This window comes from Eurosta solidaginis, chromosome 1, assembly GCF_040869045.1.
Source record: "Eurosta solidaginis isolate ZX-2024a chromosome 1, ASM4086904v1, whole genome shotgun sequence".
Taxonomy (NCBI): domain Eukaryota; kingdom Metazoa; phylum Arthropoda; class Insecta; order Diptera; family Tephritidae; genus Eurosta; species Eurosta solidaginis.
The window spans coordinates 273,650,625-273,675,978 of record NC_090319.1 but is presented as its reverse complement, the minus strand read 5'-3'; the positions used below and the strand labels follow the sequence as shown (position 1 = coordinate 273,675,978).

The 25,354-nt window shown below is 36.8% G+C and overlaps 1 protein-coding gene across 3 annotated transcripts in view; it reads right to left on the bottom strand.

Moving 5' to 3' along the window:
* CCHa2 (CCHamide-2) overlaps nucleotides 1-25,354 on the bottom strand; it is an 85,810-nt gene that overhangs the window by 11,205 nt on the left and 49,251 nt on the right. Inside the window, exons 1-2 of one of the 3 annotated variants that reach the window (XM_067760809.1) lie at nucleotides 20,830-20,920; nucleotides 8,299-8,379 (exon numbers count right to left, since the gene is read on the bottom strand). In XM_067760809.1, coding sequence (XP_067616910.1) covers nucleotides 8,299-8,379; nucleotides 20,830-20,905 — 157 coding nt within the window. In that variant the 5' untranslated portion in view covers nucleotides 20,906-20,920. Of the gene's footprint in view, nucleotides 1-8,298; nucleotides 8,380-20,454; nucleotides 20,921-25,354 lie in introns of those variants that run through there. The other 2 variants (XM_067760811.1, XM_067760812.1) reach the window with 2 other exon arrangements.

Here is a 25,354-nt window from a genome sequence, read left to right as displayed (position 1 = left end):
TAACCTCCGAAGAGATCTAAGGCCGTGCTTCTCTTCCAATTTGCATCGTTCTCCTCTTGATTTTCCCTACAAATTGGCCGGACGAGACCTACATGATTTTATGCCGACTCCGAACGGCATCTGCAAGGCAGATGAGTTTTCACTGAGAGCTTTTCATGGCAGAAATACACCCGGAGCGCTTGCCAAACACTGCCGAGGGGCGACCCCGCTTAGAAAAATTTTCTTCTAATTGAAAAACCTTATTTCTAAAATTTTTGATGTTGCTTTGCCCGGGGTTTGAACCCAGGGCATCCGGTGTGGTAGGCGGAGCACGCTACCATCATCGTAATTATTTAAGGGAAGATCGTATGGCTGTTGAACTTCAGTTGGCATAAGTCAACAAAATAATAAATTTAATTTTTATATTTGTAATGCGCTAAGAATGCTTTCTATATAGAGGAGCAGGCGGCAGTAGCAAATTGATAATTTTATATACCACGAGCATTCTTGTTTGTGAGCACGTGCATGTGTCATATCAGTCCAACACACTTGTGTACATATGTACATACAAACCTATAAACAGAAAATAGGCTATCAACATATTCAAGCGTAAGACAATACCTTTCAAAATGTTGCTGGCAAATAAATAGGTGAACGCATGCAACAAAGAAGCACAAATACTGCCGGTGTCAATGATTTCCCTAGGCAGCAATTGTTGTATTTATTTATATTGCTGCTGCATTTCAATAAAAGGGTGAGAGCATAAGGAATATAATTGCTAAATGTTACTGAGTTTAACGGCTACACACACTTACATGGCTAAGTAAACAAGGAAATATAGAAATCCCATATGACACCTGTGCACACAACTGCAGCAGCAACAATTGTTAATTAATTTATTCTTTTATTTATTTACGTTAGTTTTTAAAATCAGTTAAGATCGAGTTTACATACAGCTTTATTATCCTCATTTTCGCACTCCTAATCGGTAATTAAATAACTAGATTTGCCAAATTTCCGATTATCGGTAAATATTAACAAATTTTAGAGATGGCGATGTTTTTTCCTAGTCCAAGAACAATCTCTAGGTTGTCATCTCTAGATGGAAGCACAAAATAATCCAGAAAAGTGAAAATTTGACAGCTAATAAATAATATCTAGTCCATAGGGATGAATCATAAATGTACGGGGAGATCAACTATTGTGGATCTATTGAAAAAAAGTGCATGTGTAAACGTGATCTTAGTCTTATAACGTGAAATATAAGAATATCTTAAAATTTGTTTTTACTTTTTTGTCTCAGAAGTACTTTCGGCTTGCCTGCCACAACTTCTTCGTCTTCCTTAGGGTAGCTGTGCAGTTTGCCTGAACAGAATGTAAAATATATGTATAATAACCGTTTAGACGGTTAAGCGCCAATTAAGTAAGTAAGTAAGTAACTTATCAGAGCTGCTCAACCCCTTTACAATTGTAGCACTTTTGTTTTTGTTTTGCCCTGAAGAATAGGCACAGATACAAATTCAGACTTGACGATTGATATGAAAGTGCCTGAATTTCACATGAAAGTGCAAAGAAAAAGCACTTCCATATGAAGCTAGGGCACTTCGGTATGACATTCAAATTTGTACTAACAAAATGCCACAAAATTCAATTTTATTTCAAAATCTATTCATTAAGGGGACTATCCAACTGCTTTAAACCTTTAAAATAATTTTTTTATTTAAAAAACTTTCAGTGTAATTTCGTATATGTATTGTGATTCGCATTTCAATATAAACTTTTTTGAACAGCCCTGATAATAACCCTTTGCTGCTCAAGGTTCACTATAATCGAAGCTACAACTGTATGTCCAACCCAACTATATTGCACACGTACATTGCACGGAAAAACCCCAATTAAGTACTGGAACTTATGTTACAAAATTATATCGTCCTCTTTGCAATTACTAGAAGTTTTTTAGGACTTGGCTTAATTGCTGCCTCTAGATCTGGCAACTCTGCCGGCCGTAGTAGTTGAAGCTTTGACCTCTCGGTCACAGGGAATGGACACAGAACGTGCTCAACCGCTTTTCCCGGCAGTCCGTTTTTCCTACATCTGCTGTTACTGACGATGCCGAACTTATAAGCATGTGACGCCAGACGGCAGTGTCCAGTTAGCATGCTCATCGTGAGCCTTAAGTCTTCTCTCTTAAGAGATGTGAGCAATCCTGTGGGTCCAACATTCTAGATTTTGCCCATGATTTAAGTAATTTTGTATTGATCATATTCAACCCCGGTCTCCTTTTGATTTCTTCCAAACGGATTGGCACGTCTGCCGTCGATTCATCGAGTGCTGCGCTTTTCTTTCCCAAATCATCAGCCTTTTCATTACTATTTATTGCATTATAACTTTTTGAATGGATAATACTCGTATATATATTTTTTATTCAGCCATGACCGAGCCACAATGAAGTTCTTCATATTAACGCAATCTTACGCATGACATCAAATAATTAAATTGAAAATATAAAAGAACTTCAGACTTAGCAATTTAAATTTATTTGGCCTTGCTCAAGCACGTTAAAAATTATGCGAACTACTGTTACAAACATTCTCACGATACAAGAAAAATACTTTCTAAGATATTTTGTCTCCCAGTTTTGTGAATCGAGAAAAACGGTGGAAATGTACCAAAGTGTGGGAAATACAATTTCACTTGCAAAGTGTGAAAGCACCATTAGTCAAATCAAATGTCAAATTCTTCTTATGCTTTGCTTGCACCAAAAGTTGGAAGTTTGCCACTTTTACATATCAGATGGCGCTAGTGGCGCTCGATCTGCCATTCTCCATAAATATAGGTGCAATCTACTCATCATGCATAAGATTGCATTAAATGCATCTATATGAAAAGCTTCTTATGTGACGGCGTTTTTAGTCCGATCAGTTCTTTATTGATAATTTGAACATGAATAGGCCTTTATGATCTAAATTCATCATGCGAACAATAATAAAATAATTCCAATCTTTTTATTTTACTTTTGGCGCTAAATGCGGGATAGGTTAGGTTGAATTGGCCTGTCCGTGGAGATCTCACATAGACTGAAAGAGTCCGTATTGTTACCAGAAATTTGCTCAAGGACCCAACTAATAAAGGATAAGATCGAAAGGATACGTCTAGTGTAAGTAATACGTTCTCTGAGTGTTAAAAACTTAGCCTAGAAATTGTGGAATATTTTTATGTTCTGAAATCGGAAAAGAGGATAGAAAAAGAAATTGTGAGAGGGAGAAGTAAAAGTGACAATCAGAATTAGAACAATGAGAAGAGGAAGTATTTTTTAAAGCAATTTTTTAGGGTTTTATGTGTATACAAGAAGATTTTTTGAGCGTAGAATTTAAATATGATCGAAGAACAAGCTAGTTTTCGCTTTGCTTTCGATTTGCTTCTCTGAATTTTCAGTATTGTGCGCACACGACATGCGAGTGAGCTTCGAAAAGTGTTCCCGATTTCAACGAAGCTCTCGAGGGTACCCTTGCACCCCCAGCGGGTTAGGGGGTCAGAATATACCTGCGGTTGGTATGCCTGTCGTAAGAGGCGACTAAAATACCACATTCAAGGGACTGTGTAGCGCAACCCTTTCAGGTTGCCAGCACAATATTTAGCTTCTCCAAACCCAATTGTCAACCTCACCTATCCGTGGCGAATCCTGTTTCAAGACGAGGCTCTGACGATCCCAAGCTCCTCATGGAACTTGGGGGTGGGGAGGGAGGGATGGCCTGAAGGTTTAATGTGACCATATATATCGTTCCCGAGATGGTCGCGCTTGGCACCGGAACGTACCGGATCTGCATCCGGCAAAGGACCATCAACTCGATAACACTCCCCAAGGCCTTCGGGGAGTGTCCTTATCACTACAACAACAACAACAATAACAGGGTACCTTTGCATTAGCGGTAGTATGCAATAAGTTTGGCTGTGCTTCATAAGTTTTTTGCAGCACTGTTAATTATCGTATTTTCTTAGCGCTGTACTCAATTGCATCACTTACTTTAGCTACTCAAATTGTCATATGAATTGCCAAAGATAAACAATGCGTTTATGTAGCTCATTTTGGAATTTGTTTGCAACATTTTGTGCACCTCTTATATGTACATCCTTACATTTTATAGTTTTGTTTTGTTTTCACAACATTGCACCTACAATACAATCGACATTCAATTATTAAAGTAGTTTGTGTAAGTGTTGTTTGCTACAAAGTCTTTCCGTGTTACGCACACACACACACATAAACACGCACACACATATTTCAAACTATACGAAATAATCAACGCTTCTAGCGGGTTATCTCCTGAAAAACTATTTCGCAGATAACGAACGTTGTTTCCAGGTGGTTGCTATACGAATTATAAATAAATTTTGAACACTTTGAAGGGAACCCACATTTAGTAATTGGCCCAATTGTGATGCTTGTGCAAAGTGCTTCCTCGACCGAAAATTGTATTGTTAATTCAGACACATTTCAAATAAAGATACGAAATTATTAGGAGACGGGTGAAGATGGCGTTAAACTCATAAAATTTAAGCTTGTCACAGTATAGGAAAAATATGCTCTTCTAGCGCCTGAAACTTTGGTTGTTAATTCGGACATTTGAAAATCTTAACGTTATGGAAAATAAGTTGATTTATATTTAAGTAATTGAGTATACTTAAAGTGATGTATTAAATTTTCGAGGAAGAAGCATTTACTTGATGTATATTGGAACGATTTTCCGTCATCCCTTGTCAAATTTGGTTTTGAGACAAACCGGTTTCGGCGTTGTGCCATCATCAGTGTCGATTTTCGTTCTGATCTGTTGTTGTCATTTGTCCTGTATTTATAGTTCGTAGGTATATGAGCAGGTATTGTCAAATTGATGCTTGTGTATATTTAGTTATGTGTATGTGCTGTGTGTTCGTTCAGAACCGAGGGTGGTTTACTAATCGATTTGTGTGGCTGACTGGGGTGGGTAGAAATCTGTGATTTCAGTCGTTTGACCTTCTTTGTCGGTTTTTTGTTTTGGTGTGTTAATTGTTTTGTGTTTATTTGTTGTTGTGCGTTTGTCTGTTGTACCTGTGTGATTAAGTTGTTTCCTGTAAACAAGTTTTAAAGGCTCGAATATTGTGTCAGAAATGGTGTTTATCTGTTCGTTTATTATTCTACCGTCGAATGTTTTCTGTTTGTAGATTTCCATGTTTTCGAGTACGTTGAGACGTCGGCCCTTTTCTTGTATGTGAAGAACCCTAACTGTTTTATTGATGTTTGCTGGGGAACATTCATTCTCGACCATGTGATTCGCGAAGTTAGACTCGGGTATAATGTTTGGATTCCGTATTTTTTTGTTGTAATCTCTAATATGTTCTCTGAACCTCGTTCTAATTTGCCGTCCTGTTTGTCCTATGTAACTATGCTGGCATCCGCAGGTAAGCTTGTATACGCCGTGGCTGCTAAACGGATCCTCTGAGTTAATGTTAGTTCTTAGTTTTCGCCCTAGATTGTTCGATGTTTTGAATGCTGTGTTAATGTTGTATTTTTTAAAGAAATTTGCCAATTTATATGTTGCTTTTCCAGTATATGTCATAGTCGTCCAGCTATTATTTTCTTTTTCATTATTTCTTTTTGGTTCTCCATTTGTCCTTCTGGGCTTATCTACTAGTGCTTTTTTATATCCGTTGTTTGCAGCGATATTATATATGACCTCAAGTTCTCTCTTATATGCCTCTTGTGTAAGAGGTGTTCCTTCAAGTCTATGTACCAAGTGCCTTAATGCTGCATTTTTATGATGTTGAGGGTGATTTGAGGTATTGTGTATTATTGTGTCGGTGGCCGTTGACTTTCTATATATTTCATAGTTAAATCTTTTGGCTTCGTTATCAATATTTATCGTGAGGTCTAGATAGTTGATTCCTCCGTCTTTTTCGGTTTCCATTGTACATTTTATATTGCCGTGCTGTTTGTTGAGGTACTCCAGTACGAGCTCTTCGTTATTAGTAGTTAAAACGCATATTATGTCATCCACGTATCTAGCATAAAATGACACGCCTAATTTGGACTTCAGCTCCTGTATGTACTTTTCTTCCAGATTTTGCATGAACACTTCCATAAGAATTGCTGATGTGGGGCTTCCCATTCCAAGACCGTTTGTTTGTCTATATATTTTATTGTTGAATTTAAAATAGTTTTGACGTAAAGTGGTTCTTAGCGTATTTGTGATTTGCATACTTTTCACTTTGTTTTTTGTGTTATGAACTATTGTTGAGCTAACTATGTCCAAAGTCTCCGATAGTGGTATAGATGGGTATAGATCTTGTATGTCAAAAGATACCAATTTGCTGTTTCTTGTTAGCTCTACGGTCTCGAGTCTCTCTATTAGTTCTGTTGTGTTAGCTATTGCATATTCGTTCCTTAGCTCCAGAGTGTTTATCAATATCGTTTTTAAATAATTGGACAGTTTGTAACATGGTGCCGATTTAAAATTAATTAAAATTAATTATCCAAAACCGAGGATCTCATAGAGGAAATGAAATGTCGTAGAATGAGAGAGGATCCCACAGATGAATACCAAAAACAAATCAAAGTTGCTATAAAAAATGCAACAAATATAGTAGATTCTAACATGGCACATAGATTGGTCCAAATGAACCCTTCGGCTCCTCCACTGGTTGCGCTACCAAAAATCCACAAGCCGGACACGCCAATGAGGCCCATCATTAATTTTAAATCGGCACCATGTTACAAACTGTCCAAATATTTAAAAACGATATTGATAGACACTCTGGAGCTAAGGAACGAATATGCAATAGCTAACACAACAGAACTAATAGAGAGACTCGAGACCGTAGAGCTAACAAGAAACAGCAAATTGGTATCTTTTGACATAAAAGATCTATACCCATCTATACCACTATCGGAGACTTTGGACATAGTTAGCTCAACAATAGTTCATAACACAAAAAACAAAGTAAAAAGTATGCAAATCACAAATACGCTAAGAACCACTTTACGTCAAAACTATTTTAAATTCAACAATAAAATATATAGACAAACAAACGGTCTTGGAATGGGAAGCCCCACATCAGCAATTCTTATGGAAGTGTTCATGCAAAATCTGGAAGAAAAGTACATACAGGAGCTGAAGTCCAAATTTGGCGTGTCATTTTATGCTAGATACGTGGATGACATAATATGCGTTTTAACTACTAATAACGAAGAGCTCGTACTGGAGTACCTCAACAAACAGCACGGCAATATAAAATTTACAATGGAAACCGAAAAAGACGGAGGAATCAACTATCTAGACCTCACGATAAATATTGATAAAGAAGCCAAAAGATTTAACTATGACATATATAGAAAGTCAACGGCCACCGACACAATAATACACAATACCTCAAATCACCCTCAACATCATAAAAATGCAGCATTAAGGCACTTGGTACATAGACTTGAAGGAACACCTCTTACACAAGAGGCATATAAGAGAGAACTTGAGGTCATATATAATATCGCTGCAAACAACGGATATAAAAAAGCACTAGTAGATAAGCCCAGAAGGACAAATGGAGAACCAAAAAGAAATAATGAAAAAGAAAATAATAGCTGGACGACTATGACATATACTGGAAAAGCAACATATAAATTGGCAAATTTCTTTAAAAAATACAACATTAACACAGCATTCAAAACATCGAACAATCCAGGGCGAAAACTAAGAACTAACATTAACTCAGAGGATCCGTTTAGCAGCCACGGCGTATACAAGCTTACCTGCGGATGCAGGCATAGTTACATAGGACAAACAGGACGGCAAATAAGAACGAGGTTCAGAGAACATATTAGAGATTACAACAAAAAAATACGGAATCCAAACATTATACCCGAGTCTAACTTCGCGAATCACATGGTCGAGAATGAATGTTCCCCAGCAAACATCAATAAAACAGTTAGGGTTCTTCACATACAAGAAAAGGGCCGACGTCTCAACGTACTCGAAAACATGGAAATCTACAAACAGAAAACATTCGACGGTAGAATAATAAACGAACAGATAAACACCATTTCTGATATACACAAGCATCAATTTGACAATACCTGCTCATATACCTACGAACTATAAATACAGGACAAATGACAACAACAGATCAGAACGAAAATCGACACTGATGATGGCACAACGCCGAAACCGGTTTGTCTCAAAACCAAATTTGACAAGGGATGACGGAAAATCGTTCCAATATACATCATTTATCCACCCTGTCGGAAAATCAACCAAACAAGATAAGTCAAGCATTTACTTGTTTACTTACTTTTAGCTTGGCCCTCTTGTGCCGCTAAAACGACCGCACATATCATCACCAACAAAAAGGAAACTGCAGAATTCATTTTTACTGAAAATAGAAAAAAGACATAACACAGTGTTATTATTATTATTCAAAATAAAAGTAAACAAAATTTTACGGACACTTATTTGAGCGAATTCAAATAAAATCTTGAGGCCGGTGCTAAATTGAATATGAGAGTGTATGTATAAAAAAGGAAGAACTTTGAGAAATTCTCAGAGTATTTCTAGAAAGTGACCACGATAAAATTATAGCTCGTCATAATACTAATGTTAAGATGTGGCGCTCTCTAAACTTCTGTTTCCCACAGGTTAGGTTGAACTGGCTGGTCCGTGAGGATCTCCCATAAACTGAATGAGTCCATAGTGTTAGCAGAAGTTTGCCTAATGATCAAACTGAAAAATCCTATCATAACCCAGGACACATGTTATAAAATAACTCCGTCCTCTTGGCAAATACTAGATGTTTTCTAGGACCTGTGCTACTTGCTGCTTCTAGATCTGATACTTGTGCCACTCCTAATAGCTGTAGTCTTAGTCTTACAAGCGCAGGGCACGAGCATAAAACATGCTCGATCCTCTTTCAACCCGCACTTCCTACATCTGCTATGAGTGACAAGGCTTATTTATAAGCATGTGATGCCAGAAGGCATTGTCCAGTCAGAATATGAATGATAATATATACTCTATTAGTTTAAGGTTGCAAGACCTGGAAATGATCTTCTACACTTCTACCCCGCGCTTGGTCCCTCGCATTTCTTGCTTGTTTGATCATAGCTCTGCCTTCTTCTTATCTTGCTTAATCTGTTTAGAATATCTACGGTACAAGCTTCGCGGGGTGCGCTAGTTAGTTCATCCACTTTTTCATTTCCATATGTCCAGGGAACCAATATATAGATGTTTATTTCCCGCTATCCCTGATTCCATAGTAATTGCCGCGGTTTGCTGAATCGCCTTTCCTTTGGAATAGGCAGAGTACACTTAAGTTCCAAACTGGAGGCATGCGCTCGTTTGAGCATATTTTGCATAGGAGTTGATGCATGCCTTTTACCAACTCCTCGTCTCCGTGTTTTAACAGCTCGGTGGGTATTCCGACATTATCTGTCGCCTTTTTTAGCCAGGATACAGTCATTCTCACTTCGTCATAATCGACTGCCGGAACGTGTTTTCCCTCATCGGCGATAGGGGTATCGGGTTCGCCTTCTCCCTCGTTAGCTAGCTTTTTGGAAAAGTGTTCCTTGCACAACTTGAGCACACGCTGTGCGTCAGTTACCAGGTCGCCATCATCGTTCTTGTAGGAATCTGCCCCTTGAAACTTTCCGTCATCCGCTGACTTTTTCGATAGAATTTTCGGGCTTCGCTGATTTACATATGTATGTAATTTTTCATTGATTAAATAAATAAATGCATTCCGATGAGGACCATATCTAATGAGTGATGATAATAACTTGTGTGCTTACTTAGTATCTAAGTTAATAGTAAATAAATTTATGAATCAACGCCATAAAGGTCACATAAACTTCTTAAGCGATGGGACGTGAGTTACTTACATAAGTTAAGGAATAACTTCAACGAAAACATGTAAGCATTTACATACTACATACACTGACATTAGGGCGGGTCAAATTGTATGGGTAAAAAAACTTCAGGTGCACATCCAGTTTCTGAATCTATGGGTCATACTGAGTAATATTGCCCATGGGACCATAGGTCTGAAATGAATTTCGATCCTCCCTAATCAAGTGAGAAAATTTTGACATAAAATTTTCTAACAAAATTAGGAAGGCTCGAAATTCATTTCAGACCTATGGTCCAATGGGCAATATTACTCAGTATGACCCATAGATTCAGAAACTGGATGTGCCTTTTCAACAAGAAATGTGACCCACTCTAACTGACATACTTATGCATATGTATGTGTATGTAAATACAAACGTAGTGTAGGGCAGTAGGCTTATTTGCTATTAGCTCAATTAAGGTTTTGCTTTAATAAATTGGTCAATGGCTAATGGAATATTTCTAAATGATTAAATGTGTGGTAAATTAAATTATAATTTCATATTCGTTATGAATTTTAAAATTTTGCTATATACGTTGCATATATGTTTGCTATATATGTTGTTTGATTTCATGTTTATTTAATACAGTTACTGAGATGTGTGTGCAAGAAAAGATGTTTTTCGTACCCGTGCATCAGCAAGTGGTGCTACTTGGCGTATGAGCGACATTTAACTTACTAATCGAATAATACCTTATACCAATTTCACACATAGAGTTAATGTAGTAATTGGTCAAATTTTCGACATTAAATGAATTTTGTATTAAATGTTCCATACGATATAAAAATTCCATTAATAATGGAGTTCAGGATTTTGTGCAAAAGGTCTAGCATCATTGTATTTGCAAACTGGTGTAGTATTTTTACACAAAACGCCAACAAATTATATGGATATGCATTTGATACGTCATGGCAAAAAGGAAACATCGAAAACCGTAGATTCTTTTTTCTACCTTTATATTAAGTCGCTTTCATGTTTATCCCCTCATTTCCAAACAAATTTTTTACCACGGAAAAGTTTTTTTCGGTAACTTCCCGTTGAGCTAGACACTTGATACTTAGAACATAGTTCAGATCAGGGAGACATTACAATGCAAGCGAAATTTTTCGATCCACTTTAAACTAAGTTCTCGGTGATCCAGAGACTTGAAGCTTAGGACATAGTTTGCAAGTCGATGGCACTACAATTCATGGTAAACAACATGCCGCCAAGTGGCAGACAAATCGAGATAAACGAAAATCCCTGAAAAAACGCAGGGAATTTTGCGATCGATTTTTAAGTAACTTCGCGGTGAGCTAGAGATTTGAAACTTGGGCCGTGAGTCAGAACCCGGTGACAATGCAATATTTGATCAAAACAATTTCGCTAGGTGGCGCACGGATCGAGATATTAAGAAATTTAGTTTTGATTTGGCAATCTTTCAATCCATTTTCACCTAACTTCCCGGTGACCTAGAGGCTTGAAACTTGGCACACACTTCGAGGCTTGGTGACAATATAATTTACAGAAAATAAAATTCCGCTAGGTGGCGAGCTAAGTGAGATAACTACAAATCCTTGAAAAACGAGGGGAATCTTGCAATCGATTTTTGAGTAGCTTCCCGGTGAGCTGGAGATACGAAACTTGAGCCGTAAGTCAGAACCCGCTGACAATGCAATATTTAATAAAAAAAAAAATTCTCTAGATGGCACGCGGATCGAGATAGTAAGAAAACAAACTTTAATTTGGGAATGTTTCAATCCATTTTTAACAAACTTCCCGGTTACCTAGAGACTTGAAACTTGGCACTTAGTTAGAGGCCTGATGGCAATACAATTTGTAGAAAACAAAGTTCCGCTAGGTGGCGCGCTAGTCAAGATAACTGCAAATCCTTTAAAAACGGGGTGAATCCTGCGATCGATTTTCGATTAACTTCCCGATGAGCTAGAGACATGAAACTTGGGCCGTAAGTCAGAACCCGGTGACAATGCAATATTTTATCAAAAAAATTCCGCTAGGTGGCGCATGGATCGAGATATTGAGAAAACTAGTTTTAAATTTGAAATCTTGCATGGATATCTGGAGACTTGAAACCTGAAATATAGTTTAAAACTCGGTGACAGTTCAATGTTTGATCAAAAAATTTGAGCTACGCAACGCACAAGTCGAACTATTTAGAAGATTAGGCCATACCTTAATGGCTAGCCTCCTGAGTGTTGCAGGCGTTGCAGAATTCCACCTCGTTGAAGGCCCAACTCAATGCACGTCCTTGCATACTTTTAGGCGTACGCGACTTTCACCACGAATCTTTTAGACTTTCAGGCGTATGCGAATTTCACCACGATTTTCAGCGGTGCAAATTAAGTAGCTGGCTAACGGGGTGGAATTTTCTTGTTATGATGCGAGGGGAATTCTGTTATTTTCGCAAGTGCTGTCAGCGAAAATTCCACTAATTCTCTTAAATCCTGCTATTTTGAACAAATAAATAAAGATAAGGATTTTCACTTAGGAATTACTTAAATTACTAATCAAAGTTGCAATTGCCTTTTTGTAGGCAGTACTAAAAAATTGAAAATAAAAAGATGATAAAAAAATTGTAAGGACTACCTTTATTTAATGGACCAAAATATAGAAGGCAATTTTTCCTTTAATACAGACATAGTCTTGTTGAATTTTGACTAAAAAACTTTAACAATAGCTCTTGTAAAAGAATTTTGGGATTTAAGACTATAAAGGTGGAGCGCAATCTTTCAATTTAAGGCAAACAATGTACTTGGGATAAACTAATTGATTATTTAAAATTTAAACACGCGCTCTACCTTTATAATTATAAATCCCAAAATTCTTTTACAAGAGCTATTGTTAAAGTTTTTTAGTCAAAATTCAACAAGACTATGTCTGTATTAAAGGAAAAATTGCCTTCTGTTTTTTGGTCCATTTATATAAAGGTAGTCCTTAAAATTTTTTTATCATCTTTTTGTTTCAATATTGAATAGCAAATCATCAACTGTTTAAACAAAACAAAAAATGGAAAGAATAAATTTAAAATGAAAAAAGTTGCTGACGATCCGTAGCTTATAATTACTATAGCAATGTTTTCAACGTCAAATGCACAATTCTGAACTCCCCTATTATTTCATTAATGCTTTACTGAATGTCTAATCGAATAATAAAACCAGTCAGCTCTGCTTGGTCAATGTCAAATAAGTTAAGGCAGCTTAGAGTTTTGTGCATTTGATATTGGAAAAGTTACAATAGGGCTTCCGAAGGATTATAAAAGATTAAAATGCAATAAAAAGAGTGGTGACCTTAATGAGCGAATTCTGAATGTATCTTTATTCAAATATTTCAGCTTATTTATACTAAATTATTCTAACCATATTCTTACATACTTATTTACATTTAAGCATACATACTTATATGCGTATCTACCTTAAGCATACATACTTACATACCTACATACAACTCGATACAAAATATGTACCTACACATCTGTGTTGAGCTGTGACTTCTGTGGGAAAATGCAATGTTTGCAAATTTGCTAGAATTCAGATTTGTTTGGTTGCGTGTTGTACACACACCTGTAATAAATCGTGCGAAAGGCTATGTCAGCAATTATCAAATGCATATCTATGTGTTGAAGAACATTTAGACTATTTTTGTAGCAGGGTAGCATATTAGACTGTTTTAAATATTTGGGATTAAATTGTTGGCTGTTTAAACTACATCTCCCCTTTTTTAGAATGCTTATGCATTTGGAGAAGGCATGAGTGTTCTATTTTTATAAATTAATTCTAATTTTGTATTTTATGTTTGTAGGTTGAACATTTTCTTATTCTACTAATTTAAGTCTATTTTTGTATATTTTTATTTTCTTATTATTTATGATATTGCTATTCTCTATGTTACTGAGAAATTTTTGCTTATCCTCATTTTCTATTCTAGATGGGATTAAAGTGTCATTATTTTTATTATTAGTATTTTCTTCTTTATAGGGTATTAGAGTAAAATTATTATTTTCATCGATTTCTTCTACCTTATAGGGTAACATTAAAATAATTTTTCCTATTGATCTTTTTTTTTTCTACAGGTTATTAATGAAATTATTTTCCTATCGGTATTTTATATTCTACAGGGCCCTATATGTATGTCTACTATCTACTTTATAACCTCTCTAAAAGGCGAGGTTTTCCTAGATGAGGCAGGCCAAACTTATATTTCTATTTCTAAAAAAATAATGAAGATAAATGATTTATTTAATAATTTACAACAACTAAGGCATGACGTAGCTGAATGCGTTTATAACCATTTCAACTATCGTAGGGGTGCGATTTCGACTCCCACTGCCGGGAGAAAAGGCTTTGAAGAGATTTACAAGGTATAATCGAAACAGCTGTCGCCTTGTCCGCCCTGATGTCACGTTGTTTAAATTGTTTCCAAATTATTAAATAAATTATAAAAATTAAAAATTGCTTGAAATAAATGTTTTCATACATTTAAAGCGATACGGGCAATCCCCGGTTAACTCATAAATGATTTAGATTTCCTTACTCTCTAATCCACAGGACCCTATACATATGCTATCTAACGGTATGATCGACTAAATATAGGAAATTTAGTTTTCCTTACTTTGACTATTTCTATTAAACAAATCTTTTGCATTGTTATTAAAACGTATAGGACAGCATGATGGTTACAGTCATCATTGGGTGAAAATTGACATTGATCTAAAAGTGGGATCTTTGAGCGTATGATAATACAGTAGATTTGGTAGATTCAGTTGCTGCTAGAGCAAGAAGTAGTTATATAGTGACAAGTGGTTAAACAAAAGGGTACAGTGGATGCAAACATTTTTCATATCTTTTCTTATATCATTTTTCATATTTTCCAGCAATATTTTTATTAGATCTTATGTTTCATGCAATTTTCTGGGTGGCCTTTCCAGATGGGATCGTCATGATATTTATGAAGAATTTCTTTAATTTTTGTCGACATTTGTCACATGCATAACTTCTGGCGTTAATGCAAATATAAGATCTTTGAGAACTTGGGTACCTATTTTTCATTTTTAAATATGCTTACTCGACTATTCATTTTTCTGCACCAATTTGTCTCCTAAGGGACAACTGTCTTTTTCTCTTACAAGTCCTAGATTGCCGGCATTTTTAAGCCTGGTTGAATATTGTCCTAAGTCGATAACTTCCTCAAGAATCTGATTGCTTGTATTACGCTACAATTTTTCTATCCTTTTGGGTGAAAACGAGCGTGGCATGTCTAATTGCAAATTTATTTATTAAGCGCTTTTTTTATATTAAGGTTCTCTTTGTGACTTTATTTTCTTCATTCTGGCTGGTTTTTAAGTTTCCGATCTTGTGTTAACTTTAGGTATTTTGCATATTTCCACGTACGTAAGGTTTTTAGTCAAGCATTATGTTGCGAAAGGTTTGTGGTATAAATCTTCTACCTTGACAGCCTTCATATTTGTTATTTTGATTAACTTCTATGGAAACTACTACTGTGAATTAGCAAATTCTTGAACTTAGACAGTGCTAATGAAGCTGTCTTAATAAATCCTTCTATTGAGTGAGGCATTTTGCAGTGGTTCATTTGTAATTGTTTACTGTTCTTATCGAAATTCGGTTGAGTTTAGGTAGTCTAGGGTGCTAAATTTGAATATTATATCAATAGCACGATTCCGCAGGTTAAAACTGCTAGCCAAACATTTGAAATGTTTGGGTTAATTTTTGGCTCTGGTTCAGCTGGTGGTTCATATTTTAGTATTATATTCTCTGATGTTTCAGAGTTTCTTTTTCCTAACTCGTAACCAGCTATGGGGTTGATTTTTGTCCATGAAGACATCTTAAAGAGATGATATGACTGGAAGAGAAAATTAAAGAGAAATTAAAAATTTATTCCTATTTCTTTGGGGGTGGGGGAAAAATGCTAATTTATGCTTATTTCTTTAGTTCATTTTAGTTTTATTATTTTTTCCTTATTTAGTTAGCATTATATAAGTTATTATTTAAAATGTTTATTTCTAAAAATGTTTGTTCTTAAGGAACAATTTGTTTATTTTAACATTTTTGACATTTCAAATTTTTCTTACAAAAAAAAATTTTTTCAAATGATGAATAGTTAAATTATTAAAAATTAATTCCTATGCTATTCTCTTTTTTCTCATTTTGTTTTCTATGCCATTTTGGGCTTAAAAAAATTTCTATTTTGGTAAAACATTTCAAAAAAAAATTTTTTTTTTCAAAACCCTAATGTTTACATTTTTTATTTTTTTTTAATGTTTACATTGCTGGAAATTTAAATTTAGTTTAACTAATTTGTCGAAAATTTGGTCAAATTGGCTTTGATTTTGTATGTCCTCTTTGGGAACATAGCTCAAAAATTAGTAAAAAAAAGTTTTTACAGCAGAAATTTAAATTTTTGCTTGTCAATAGGCAGCCGTTAGGTTGCCCGAATATTTTTCCCGCTTAAAAATAATGTTTAAATTGTTAAAACTATTTCAAAATTAAGCTGGTTATACTTATTATGCATACTTATACTTATGCTGCCAGTCATGCTGTTATACCACCTTATCACCGTTTCTACCACCTTATCACCGTTGTCTGGCTGGTTGTTTATTCCGAATGTGGTTCATTTGTTCCTTCCAAGGCAATATCAATATTTTTACTGGTCATATCCACTGCTCCTGCATCAGTTCGATTATAAAGCTCGTAAATTATCATAAAATTTTGCTAAATGACATAATTTTTGAGTTCTCCAAATTTAATTCATCGAAAACATCATTTGCTTCTTTTACAAGGCTTAGACTGTAATCAGCCAGTAAAATCCTTGCCAGCTATGAAATTAGGCTAAAAATTCAGCCAGTAGAATCATAGGCAGGATCGCCATATAAAGGATTAAATGCAGGTAAATGAGTTTTGACATCAGTGAGCGAATTCTGAATGTATCTTTATTCAAATATTTCAGCTTATTTATATTGAATTATTCTAAACATATTCTTACATACATATTTACATTTAAGCATACATACTTACATGCATATCTACCTTAAGCATACATACTTACATACCTACATACAACTCGATACAAAATATATACCTACACATCTGTGTTGAGCTGTTACTTCTGTGGGAAAATGCAATGTTTGCAAATTTGCTAGAATTCAGATTTGTTTGGTTGTGTGTTGTACACACACCTGTACTAAATCGTGCGAAAGGCTATGTCAGCAATTATCAAATGCGCATTTATGTGTTGAAGAACATTTAGACTATTTTTGTAGCAGGGTAGCATATTAGACTGATTTAAATATGATCTTAAACGTGTTCTAGCTAGAGCCGGACATTTAAGCAGCAAGTGCTCAATAGTCACTTATAAAGTTACGCCTTAATAATTTCTAAAGTGGTCTTTATACGGAATATCTATCGTTTCAGCATGTATGCCTAAAGTCCAAAGACCGGTGCAGACCGCTATAAGATCATGGGTGTTAGTCACGGATCAACTCAGTAGATTTCTTGTCCTCTTTTTTGCAGGCTGGCCATGTAGATTTTGAAATTGCACAGCCCGTGGTGCTCTTCCACTTTTGCCGAACCTTGTTCACGTAAAAATTCAGAATTTTCCCCTTGGTTACTTCCAGCGGTATGATTACCTACTGCTGGTTACTCCTTCATCTCCCTCCGCTGGGCCCCTACGTACCAGCTCATCATGTTATTTCCTTTGATTACCGTATGAATAACGCTGCTATAAGTTGCTTGCATGGACTTAATATCTTTGATCTAGTATATCGTACAGCTAGCGCCTTTATTGCTGCTTGGCTGTCAGAAAAGTTATATTCTTTGCCAGTACTATTCCGGACCTCGAGTGATTTACAGGCCTGCCAAATCGCGACTACTTCTGCTTGAAACATAGAAATCTCTAGGGAATGCGAATACATTCCAGCCCCCACACCCGAACACATTTTTTAGCTTTCGGCGTAGTAGTTTAGTATGCTTTAACCGTGCCCCTCTTCCAGTCATTCCTACTTGGAATGTTAGTGCTTACACCACCCTAAAACTGTAGTTTGCGCCGTTAGTAGTCTACTTCGGATCTCAAAGTTCCTAGCGGAAGTAAATTTAGAATACTGCTATGAACCATCTGAGTATTCTTCCAGCACCTATTTTCACTGATGCAGGTTTGAGATGGGATCTAAAACCACCGTGGAGCAGGTGCGGAGCCTCCGGTGACATCACTGCTCGCAGTGTGCTGAGCTTTCTGCAGGCAGGTGAGATTTTAGTTCTTACTAAGAGCTTCCCACCACACTATAGAGCCATACGTCAGTACAGATCATACCCCTACCTCATACAGCCACAGGAACCCTTTACTTAACCGAACATCGCCTTGCAGGCGTAGAAAGCGATGCAGGCTCTATGCACCCTTTCCTAGATGTACGCTTTCCGGTTGAGTTTAAAACCGATTGTAATCCCCAGATATTTGGTACTATTTGATATGGCCACATCCCTGTACCTACCCACTTAGTTTTACCAATGTTATTTCTATGATTTCACTCATTACTGAAGGGAATGTACCCGGAATTAGGATCGCCTCATTTTCAGCGTACGCCATAATCTTCACACCATTTGTGTCGAGTTTTTTAGAATATCGTTTATATCAATGAGCCATATCAGAGGTGAGTGCACCTCAGCTTGTGGTTTGCCTCTACAGATCTGCTTGAAAAGTCGCGCTCCCTTAGCTCAGCTGATATCTCGCGGCTAAGAAGAAGATCCGAGATCCAATTCCTTACAGGTTCCTACACCCCTGCTCTACCAAGAGCGGTTTATATGGCGTCAGATTTTATTGTTTATGTATAAAGAATTTCTCCACACTTCGCACCACCTCCCGTAGCGCTGACTCTGTAGGAATTCCCCTCAGATACGCATGTTGTGCCGTGGAAAAGGAAATACCATCAATAAATTCCCTTATGTGTATATCAAGAAATTGTTCAAGTGTTTTTAGCACAAAAGATGTATGATTTATCTTTGGCCAGCTCGTGCCCCTTACTTCCCGACTTTAGTATGAAGACCATCATTATTTTCGTTCACAAGGGCTGAATGTGACTATACCGAATGCATGCACAAAATATTTCTTTTAGTTCCTTAACCAAAGATTTTTGAGTCTTCTGCATCATAATGGGGAGAATAATATCAATCCCTGATGATTTCTGCCAGGATGAACTGATATAGGGAAGCAAAAATACGTGACTACTTCAAGTAAGCTCCTATTTATGGATATCTATATAAATTTTCCTGATAGCTGACCTAAATATGAATCAGTCACTTATCTTTGCTTTCCCAAATCAGGTCATTTCCTCCTTTGAAACACAATTGAAGTTGCACTTAATGTTACTCATACGCCCCTTGGTCTTAAAAGATATTAAAAGCATTTCTCAAGAATGTTATGTTTAAATAAAAGTCATGTTTTTTTCCAAAAAATGTAGTTCTTGTGTTTGTTCGCTGTGAACTTTACCAGCAAACTTGCTCTGATTGGGACTTTCACCAAATCACATTATGCGCCACATATGTGTTGAATTAGATCGAATGTTGAAAAAAGCCAGAACTCGCTAGCGTTATTTAACTTCGGGATTACATTTATTGACATGTATGTATTTATATTTCATATAAGGTTGATATACATATTCAAGCGTGTTGCCAAGTTAAAAGAATGCATACCTCTGTTGAAAAATAGTTTTTCGGTAAAAATTGATCATATTGATATAATATTAACAGCGGAAGTATTAAACACAAATACTGTAAAAATCCGAACAAATGTTACTAAGCTTTCAAAAGCGCGCCTAAAAATCATATCCACACCATTAAGAATAAACTACATACAGAGTGTATGTGCCTACATGGTGATCAAAAGGAATATAAACAAAAAGGCAACTCTTAGAGACCAATTGTACAGCGAACAACGGGACATTCATATGGCTTAGCAGCTAAAGGCTTGCACTGATATGAATGTTGGAGATTCGAGTTCAACGCTCAGCTCCCGAAAAGTTAGCTGATGAAGAAGTGAAATTCAGAAACATGTCCTAGTAACCATCGCCGTTTGTAAACTTACAATTTTTCTCTAATATCAATGGTAAAAATTTTAGAGATTTCGTTAAAGTTCTTAAGTAAGTACATTTCTGCTTATGTTTATGCACAAATTTTCTCCTTCTTTTTCTTTTATATATAAAGAAGGATATATGTTTGTATGAAGTTTATAGACTCCCTAAACTCTCCGCCTAGTTTTTAAAATTTGCAGGATAGCTTCACAGTGACCCGGAGAGTGTTCCTGTGAAGCTTCTTTCCGTTAAGTGGAGCGGGAACCGATCTATCCTAACAAATTCTATTCACGTTTCGATTTGGATGGACTTTGGTATATATGTAGGTAGCCCTTTGCCTAAATTCGTACTAGAGCGAAGAGAAAAAAGGGAAGGAGAAAGAGACTGAGAGAGGCAAAAACTTTTTAAAAGTTATGCAGAAAGACCAAAGTTAAGGAAGAACAACGTCTGTTCGGTCTGCGCATTGTTTAAAAAACTTAAATTAGAGACTCACCTTCGAGAGTTTTGTTGGTTACGAAAAATTTGTCACAAAGCAAATAAAATTTTTTTTATTATTTTTAATTCTATCTATTAAAATTAAATAAATTTTTTTTTAACAATTCGGTATTCAGTCCAGTTAGTAGGTACGCAATAATCACAGATATGTATTCTTTTGGGTTTTTTTACCAAAATCTTCTTGTACTACTTTCATGTGTATTAATTAAAATTTTAGAAAACTGCTTGTATAACAACTTTTTTTTTGTAATTTGGCTTTATTTTTCACACAAATTGCACTATTATCATCAATATCGCAGAAAAAATTTATTAAATACAGTTCACGTTAATTTATGATTGAGATCTACAAATGTTAAGCACGTTTATGACTTACATCTTCGAAAGCTTCCGACGCAGTGTCGGCGAAATCTTTGCCGCAAGCTGATTAAAAACTGTAATGAGGCCGGCATGCACAATCCTTATCACTTTAAGATTATATAAACACATACATGCGCAAAACGAATTTGAACGTGTTAATGTTTCTTAAACTCGTATGTCGATACATAAACAGTTTATTGATGTATCCCTGCAGGAAATGGCAACATTTAAGTGGTGTAGATCCTCCTTAGATTTTGCCATCTGTTTAATATAATTTTGTCAAATATTTAAAGGGCCAATTAATAGTGACTTATCCATAAACAGAAAAAACAGCTGATCGAACCAACCTTATGGAAATCAATGTAATCAATTAATGGTGCCATACCATAACGCTAACGCCATAACCATACCATAGCCAACCCACTGGTTTTTGGTTTTTCGCCATATCCATAACCTAAAAATATTTGAGTTGGAGAATTTATTAACTTTTTTTAGTGCTTATTTATTTTTTTAGATACGTTTTTACTAAGAAAATTATTTTTTCTGATATATGTTTGTAATTTTTGCCGTTTTCTTCATTTTTATGAAATTTTCACGATTTTTAGGGTAAGGCACCAATAACTGATGCTAATTTGATATGGATAAGTAAAAATATGGTTACGACTATGGCGTTAGGGTTAAGGAAGTTCAACTGGCCCTTAAGGCAGTTGCGTTGATCCGCTTTGACGCTTTGACAGCTCCCTAAGATAACGATGTAACGCTTTGCCACTGTCTTCCACTTATCCTTCAGTTTTTTGACAAGATGCGCATATATACATAGTGATTGATTATATATTTGCACATATATGTAGGACCGTACTTCGATATTAGAAGTGGAGGCCCAAACCCCACTTTACTTACTTAATTAATTGGCGCTTAACCGTTCTACCTATTTTGGCCGTCCAACAAGTCGCGCCAATGCCAATTGGCAACAGCAAGGGTATTTAAAACGTGTGGGACCGTCCGCTTCCACTGCTTCCGCAGGCTGGTTCCGGTAAGAATTCCTTCTTGGCCGGAGCATCATATTTCATAATTGGCCAAACAGCGTAGACACTGTATTTTAATTCGCTGTAATATGTTGATCACTGCTTAATGCTGTACAGGTCATAATGAAATCTTCTTCAATCATATAGCAGAACGGATACGATGAGTGAAAATTCGATTACCTTCTTAATCCAATGTAGTTCTATTAGCAAAATTGATTTTTCGCTAGATTTAAAAGCTGGATCCTAAATAAAAGGCTGCCAATAGTGGCGTGGGATGTATGTTTACTTCATGACAGCAAGTACTTCACGACTCGCTTTAATTCCAGATCACAGGTTGGGGAATAAGGGTCTCTATAAGTAAGTCGGTTTTCGCAGTTGTGAAGGACAGGTTTACGGGTTCTTTATCTTTCTCGCTATCTAGCAGCAATGTGTTCTCCCCACAACTTAAGCACTTTCCGTACAACGGTTACCTCGATGGTATTATCGTTACTGCAGGAATTGGCTTCGTATAGAAACCTTTAATCAACCGTCGTTTTTTCTTCACTGCGGAGGCGAGTGTGTGAATCTTTATTACCTGAATTAAATATTGCGAGTAGCTATGTGGACATCGTTTATTGCAGAAAACGAGCACTGATTCTGCCAGAGATCCGGCGTCTGCCTTGATCAATTTGGTTTCCTGTTATTTGATCAGAAGATAATAAGGTTTATCTGTTTTAAAAATGAACCTAAACTCTGGTTTAGTCATATATAGTCATATATATATCTTATCTTAAGGAGTTAATTAATAAAAAACACAGTTTGATATTCTAATTCCCCAAATTTTTGGCAATCCTTGTGCTGCGCCCCATCCAATAGGTGCAATCACTCATAAATTGTCATTAGAAGCCTCTCATTGAAGCCCGAGGAAACTTGCTGTTTCAACTGGATCTAACCAGAGAGACAAGGGCGATAGTTCCACATTACAATCGAAAGGATATTTGGTATCGAGGTGGGACACGTTACAAACAGGACATACATTGGGTATTCCGGTGTTGGCTCTGGATAAGTAAGAGTTTGACCTATTACAGTATCCAGATCGAAGTTGAGCTAGAGTGACACGCGTCTCCCTAGGGAGTTTGCTTTCCTCAACTGCGAGTTCAATAACGGGGTTCACCGATAAATCTTTCATGCTCGTTTTCTTCTGAATTCTTAAGTGCCAGATTTCATCATAATGCTCACGGAGATGACTCCTTAAGTCTCTGAAAGCGGTGCTCTTCAATTAGATGTCTATTCAGCAGAAAATGTTTGTTCAGCATTTCATTTCTCTCCTTTATGGGGAATATTCTCGCATCACTATGTCGATGATGTTCCGAAGACAGAAAATGACATACCGTGGCTATTCTGAACGCGGTGTTTTGAAAGGCCTGCAATTTCTTCCAGTGTGTTTATTTTAGGCTCTGCGACTAAATTGGGGACGCGTAGCATACAAGCGGCCGGCGAATCGCTTATAAGTCGTTATGAGCGTTTCTATATCTAAGCCCAAAGTGCTGCCGGGAAGGGACTTCAGGTTTTTGTTCTGCTCTGGACTTTAGATACAATAGCAGCTGCATGCTCGCCAAGTATTTTTGGATGTAAGACAGTTGATAGCGCAATGTCATCGACGTGGATGTTGTAAATAATGTCGCCGAAGATTTGGTAGGTAACAGTGTCAGTTTTCGCTGGAAAGGCTAGAGAGATGTCATTGATTTTATAGTACAGCTCATCAGCGGTTGGGAGTAGGACACAATTTTAGCTCCTTTTGGTGGGCAACGGAGTTTTGATTAGTAAAAGTTAAACAAAAGCGGGGATAGGACACCACCCTGTGGCACCCTTTGTTTAATTCTTCTGGGTTTTAATGTTGCGTTCCTGAACTGCACCGGTGCCTGCCGATCAACAGAAAATGTTTGCTTAACATTTCATTTTATAATTTGCTGTCCATCGTTTTAGACTTGGCGGAAGTGTGAATTATTCTAAGTCTTGTAGTGTTTGACTGTATCAAAGACTTTTGATGAGTCTAGTGCTAGGAGTAGAACAGTATATTGTTGTTCTTGTTGTGGCGATAAGGACAATCCCAGAATGACTTGCTTAGTGTTATCGATGTTGATAGTCCTTTGCCAGATGCAAATCTGGCACATTCCGGTAACTAGCACCATTAAGGTACTAGCCCGACCATCTCGGCAACGATTAAGTATGACCACCCCCTAGATCCATGAGAAACTTGGCGCCGCCAGAGCCTTGGCTGTTAGAGAAACAGGATTCGCCAAGGGAAGGTGAGGTTGACAATAATGAATCTATATATTGCGCTGGGAACCCCTTTAAAGGGTTGCACTACACAACCCCTTGAATGAATTTGGTATTTTAGTCACCTCTTACGATAGGCATACCTGCCGCGGGAAAATTCCAAGCCCCCGAACCAGCTGTTGGGTAGAACAATATGGTGGCATTTAGCGTGGTGGTGGTGCTCTGTAAATTTTGGATGCAGTTGCAGATTTTCCGTGAATTAAGGAAGCAGGGCGGCTTCAAATGTCTTGGCTATTGGCGATAGGGGAGATATTGGACGATATGAGTTTCCTACGTTAGCTGGTTTCCCAGGCTTTTGCAGGGGAATCATTTTTTCCATTTTCTATTTTTCAGGGATGACGCAAATGGATAAAAACAGATTGAAGATAAGCGCCAAATATTTTAGTCCCTGATGGACAATGTTTTTAAGTATCGGTATGGCAACCCTCGTTCCGGTTGCCAGTAAGCTAAATTCGCTCCTTTGTATATACATGTATGTATTAGAGGTTTACGCAGATCACTTTATCGGCGGCGGCGGCGTACGCTCTATTATATATCGGCGGCGTTGGCGTGAGCGGCGCGCCGACGTACGCCGGTGTTTTTACTTTTCTTGATTTTTCTATTTAAAACAAAAAATACTTAGGAAAGGTTTTGTTTGTATGTATTTAAGGAAACTAACGTTTTGGCCATTTCGGAAAGATCCTAGGTTTTTGCCCCAAAACTCGCAGATCGTTCAAAAATTTTCAGGAGTAGCTCTTTGCGGAGGGATTGTCCCTGGTTCACTTACTCCAGAGAGGCTTCGAACCTTACCTCGGTCTGTGGAATTGGTACTACTGCGTCTGCTGAAGAGAAATGGAGATACATAAAATGGTCACACTTTTGTCTGTATATCTGGTGCAAAGATTTTTTTTAAATGTAGACCAAAGTTTGCAGACGTTTGTGTTCACAGCATTAATTTCGATAGTCTTCGTTAAATCAAAACGGTGTTTAAGAAAGAAAGTCGACCGATTTTAAGTTGAAAGATGTTAACTGCTGGTTTCCGGCCTTATGATATAAAAGCTCATTATGAATGACTAGTTCGACTGTCCACTACGGTAGGGCAGTAGCGCACACGGTCATTAGTTCGACTGTCTTGGGAAAGCTTTTTTTTCACCCCTTTGAGTGTTCTTGCGAAGAACAAAGCCTCACCTGGTAAATATATGTATGTGCCTACGTATT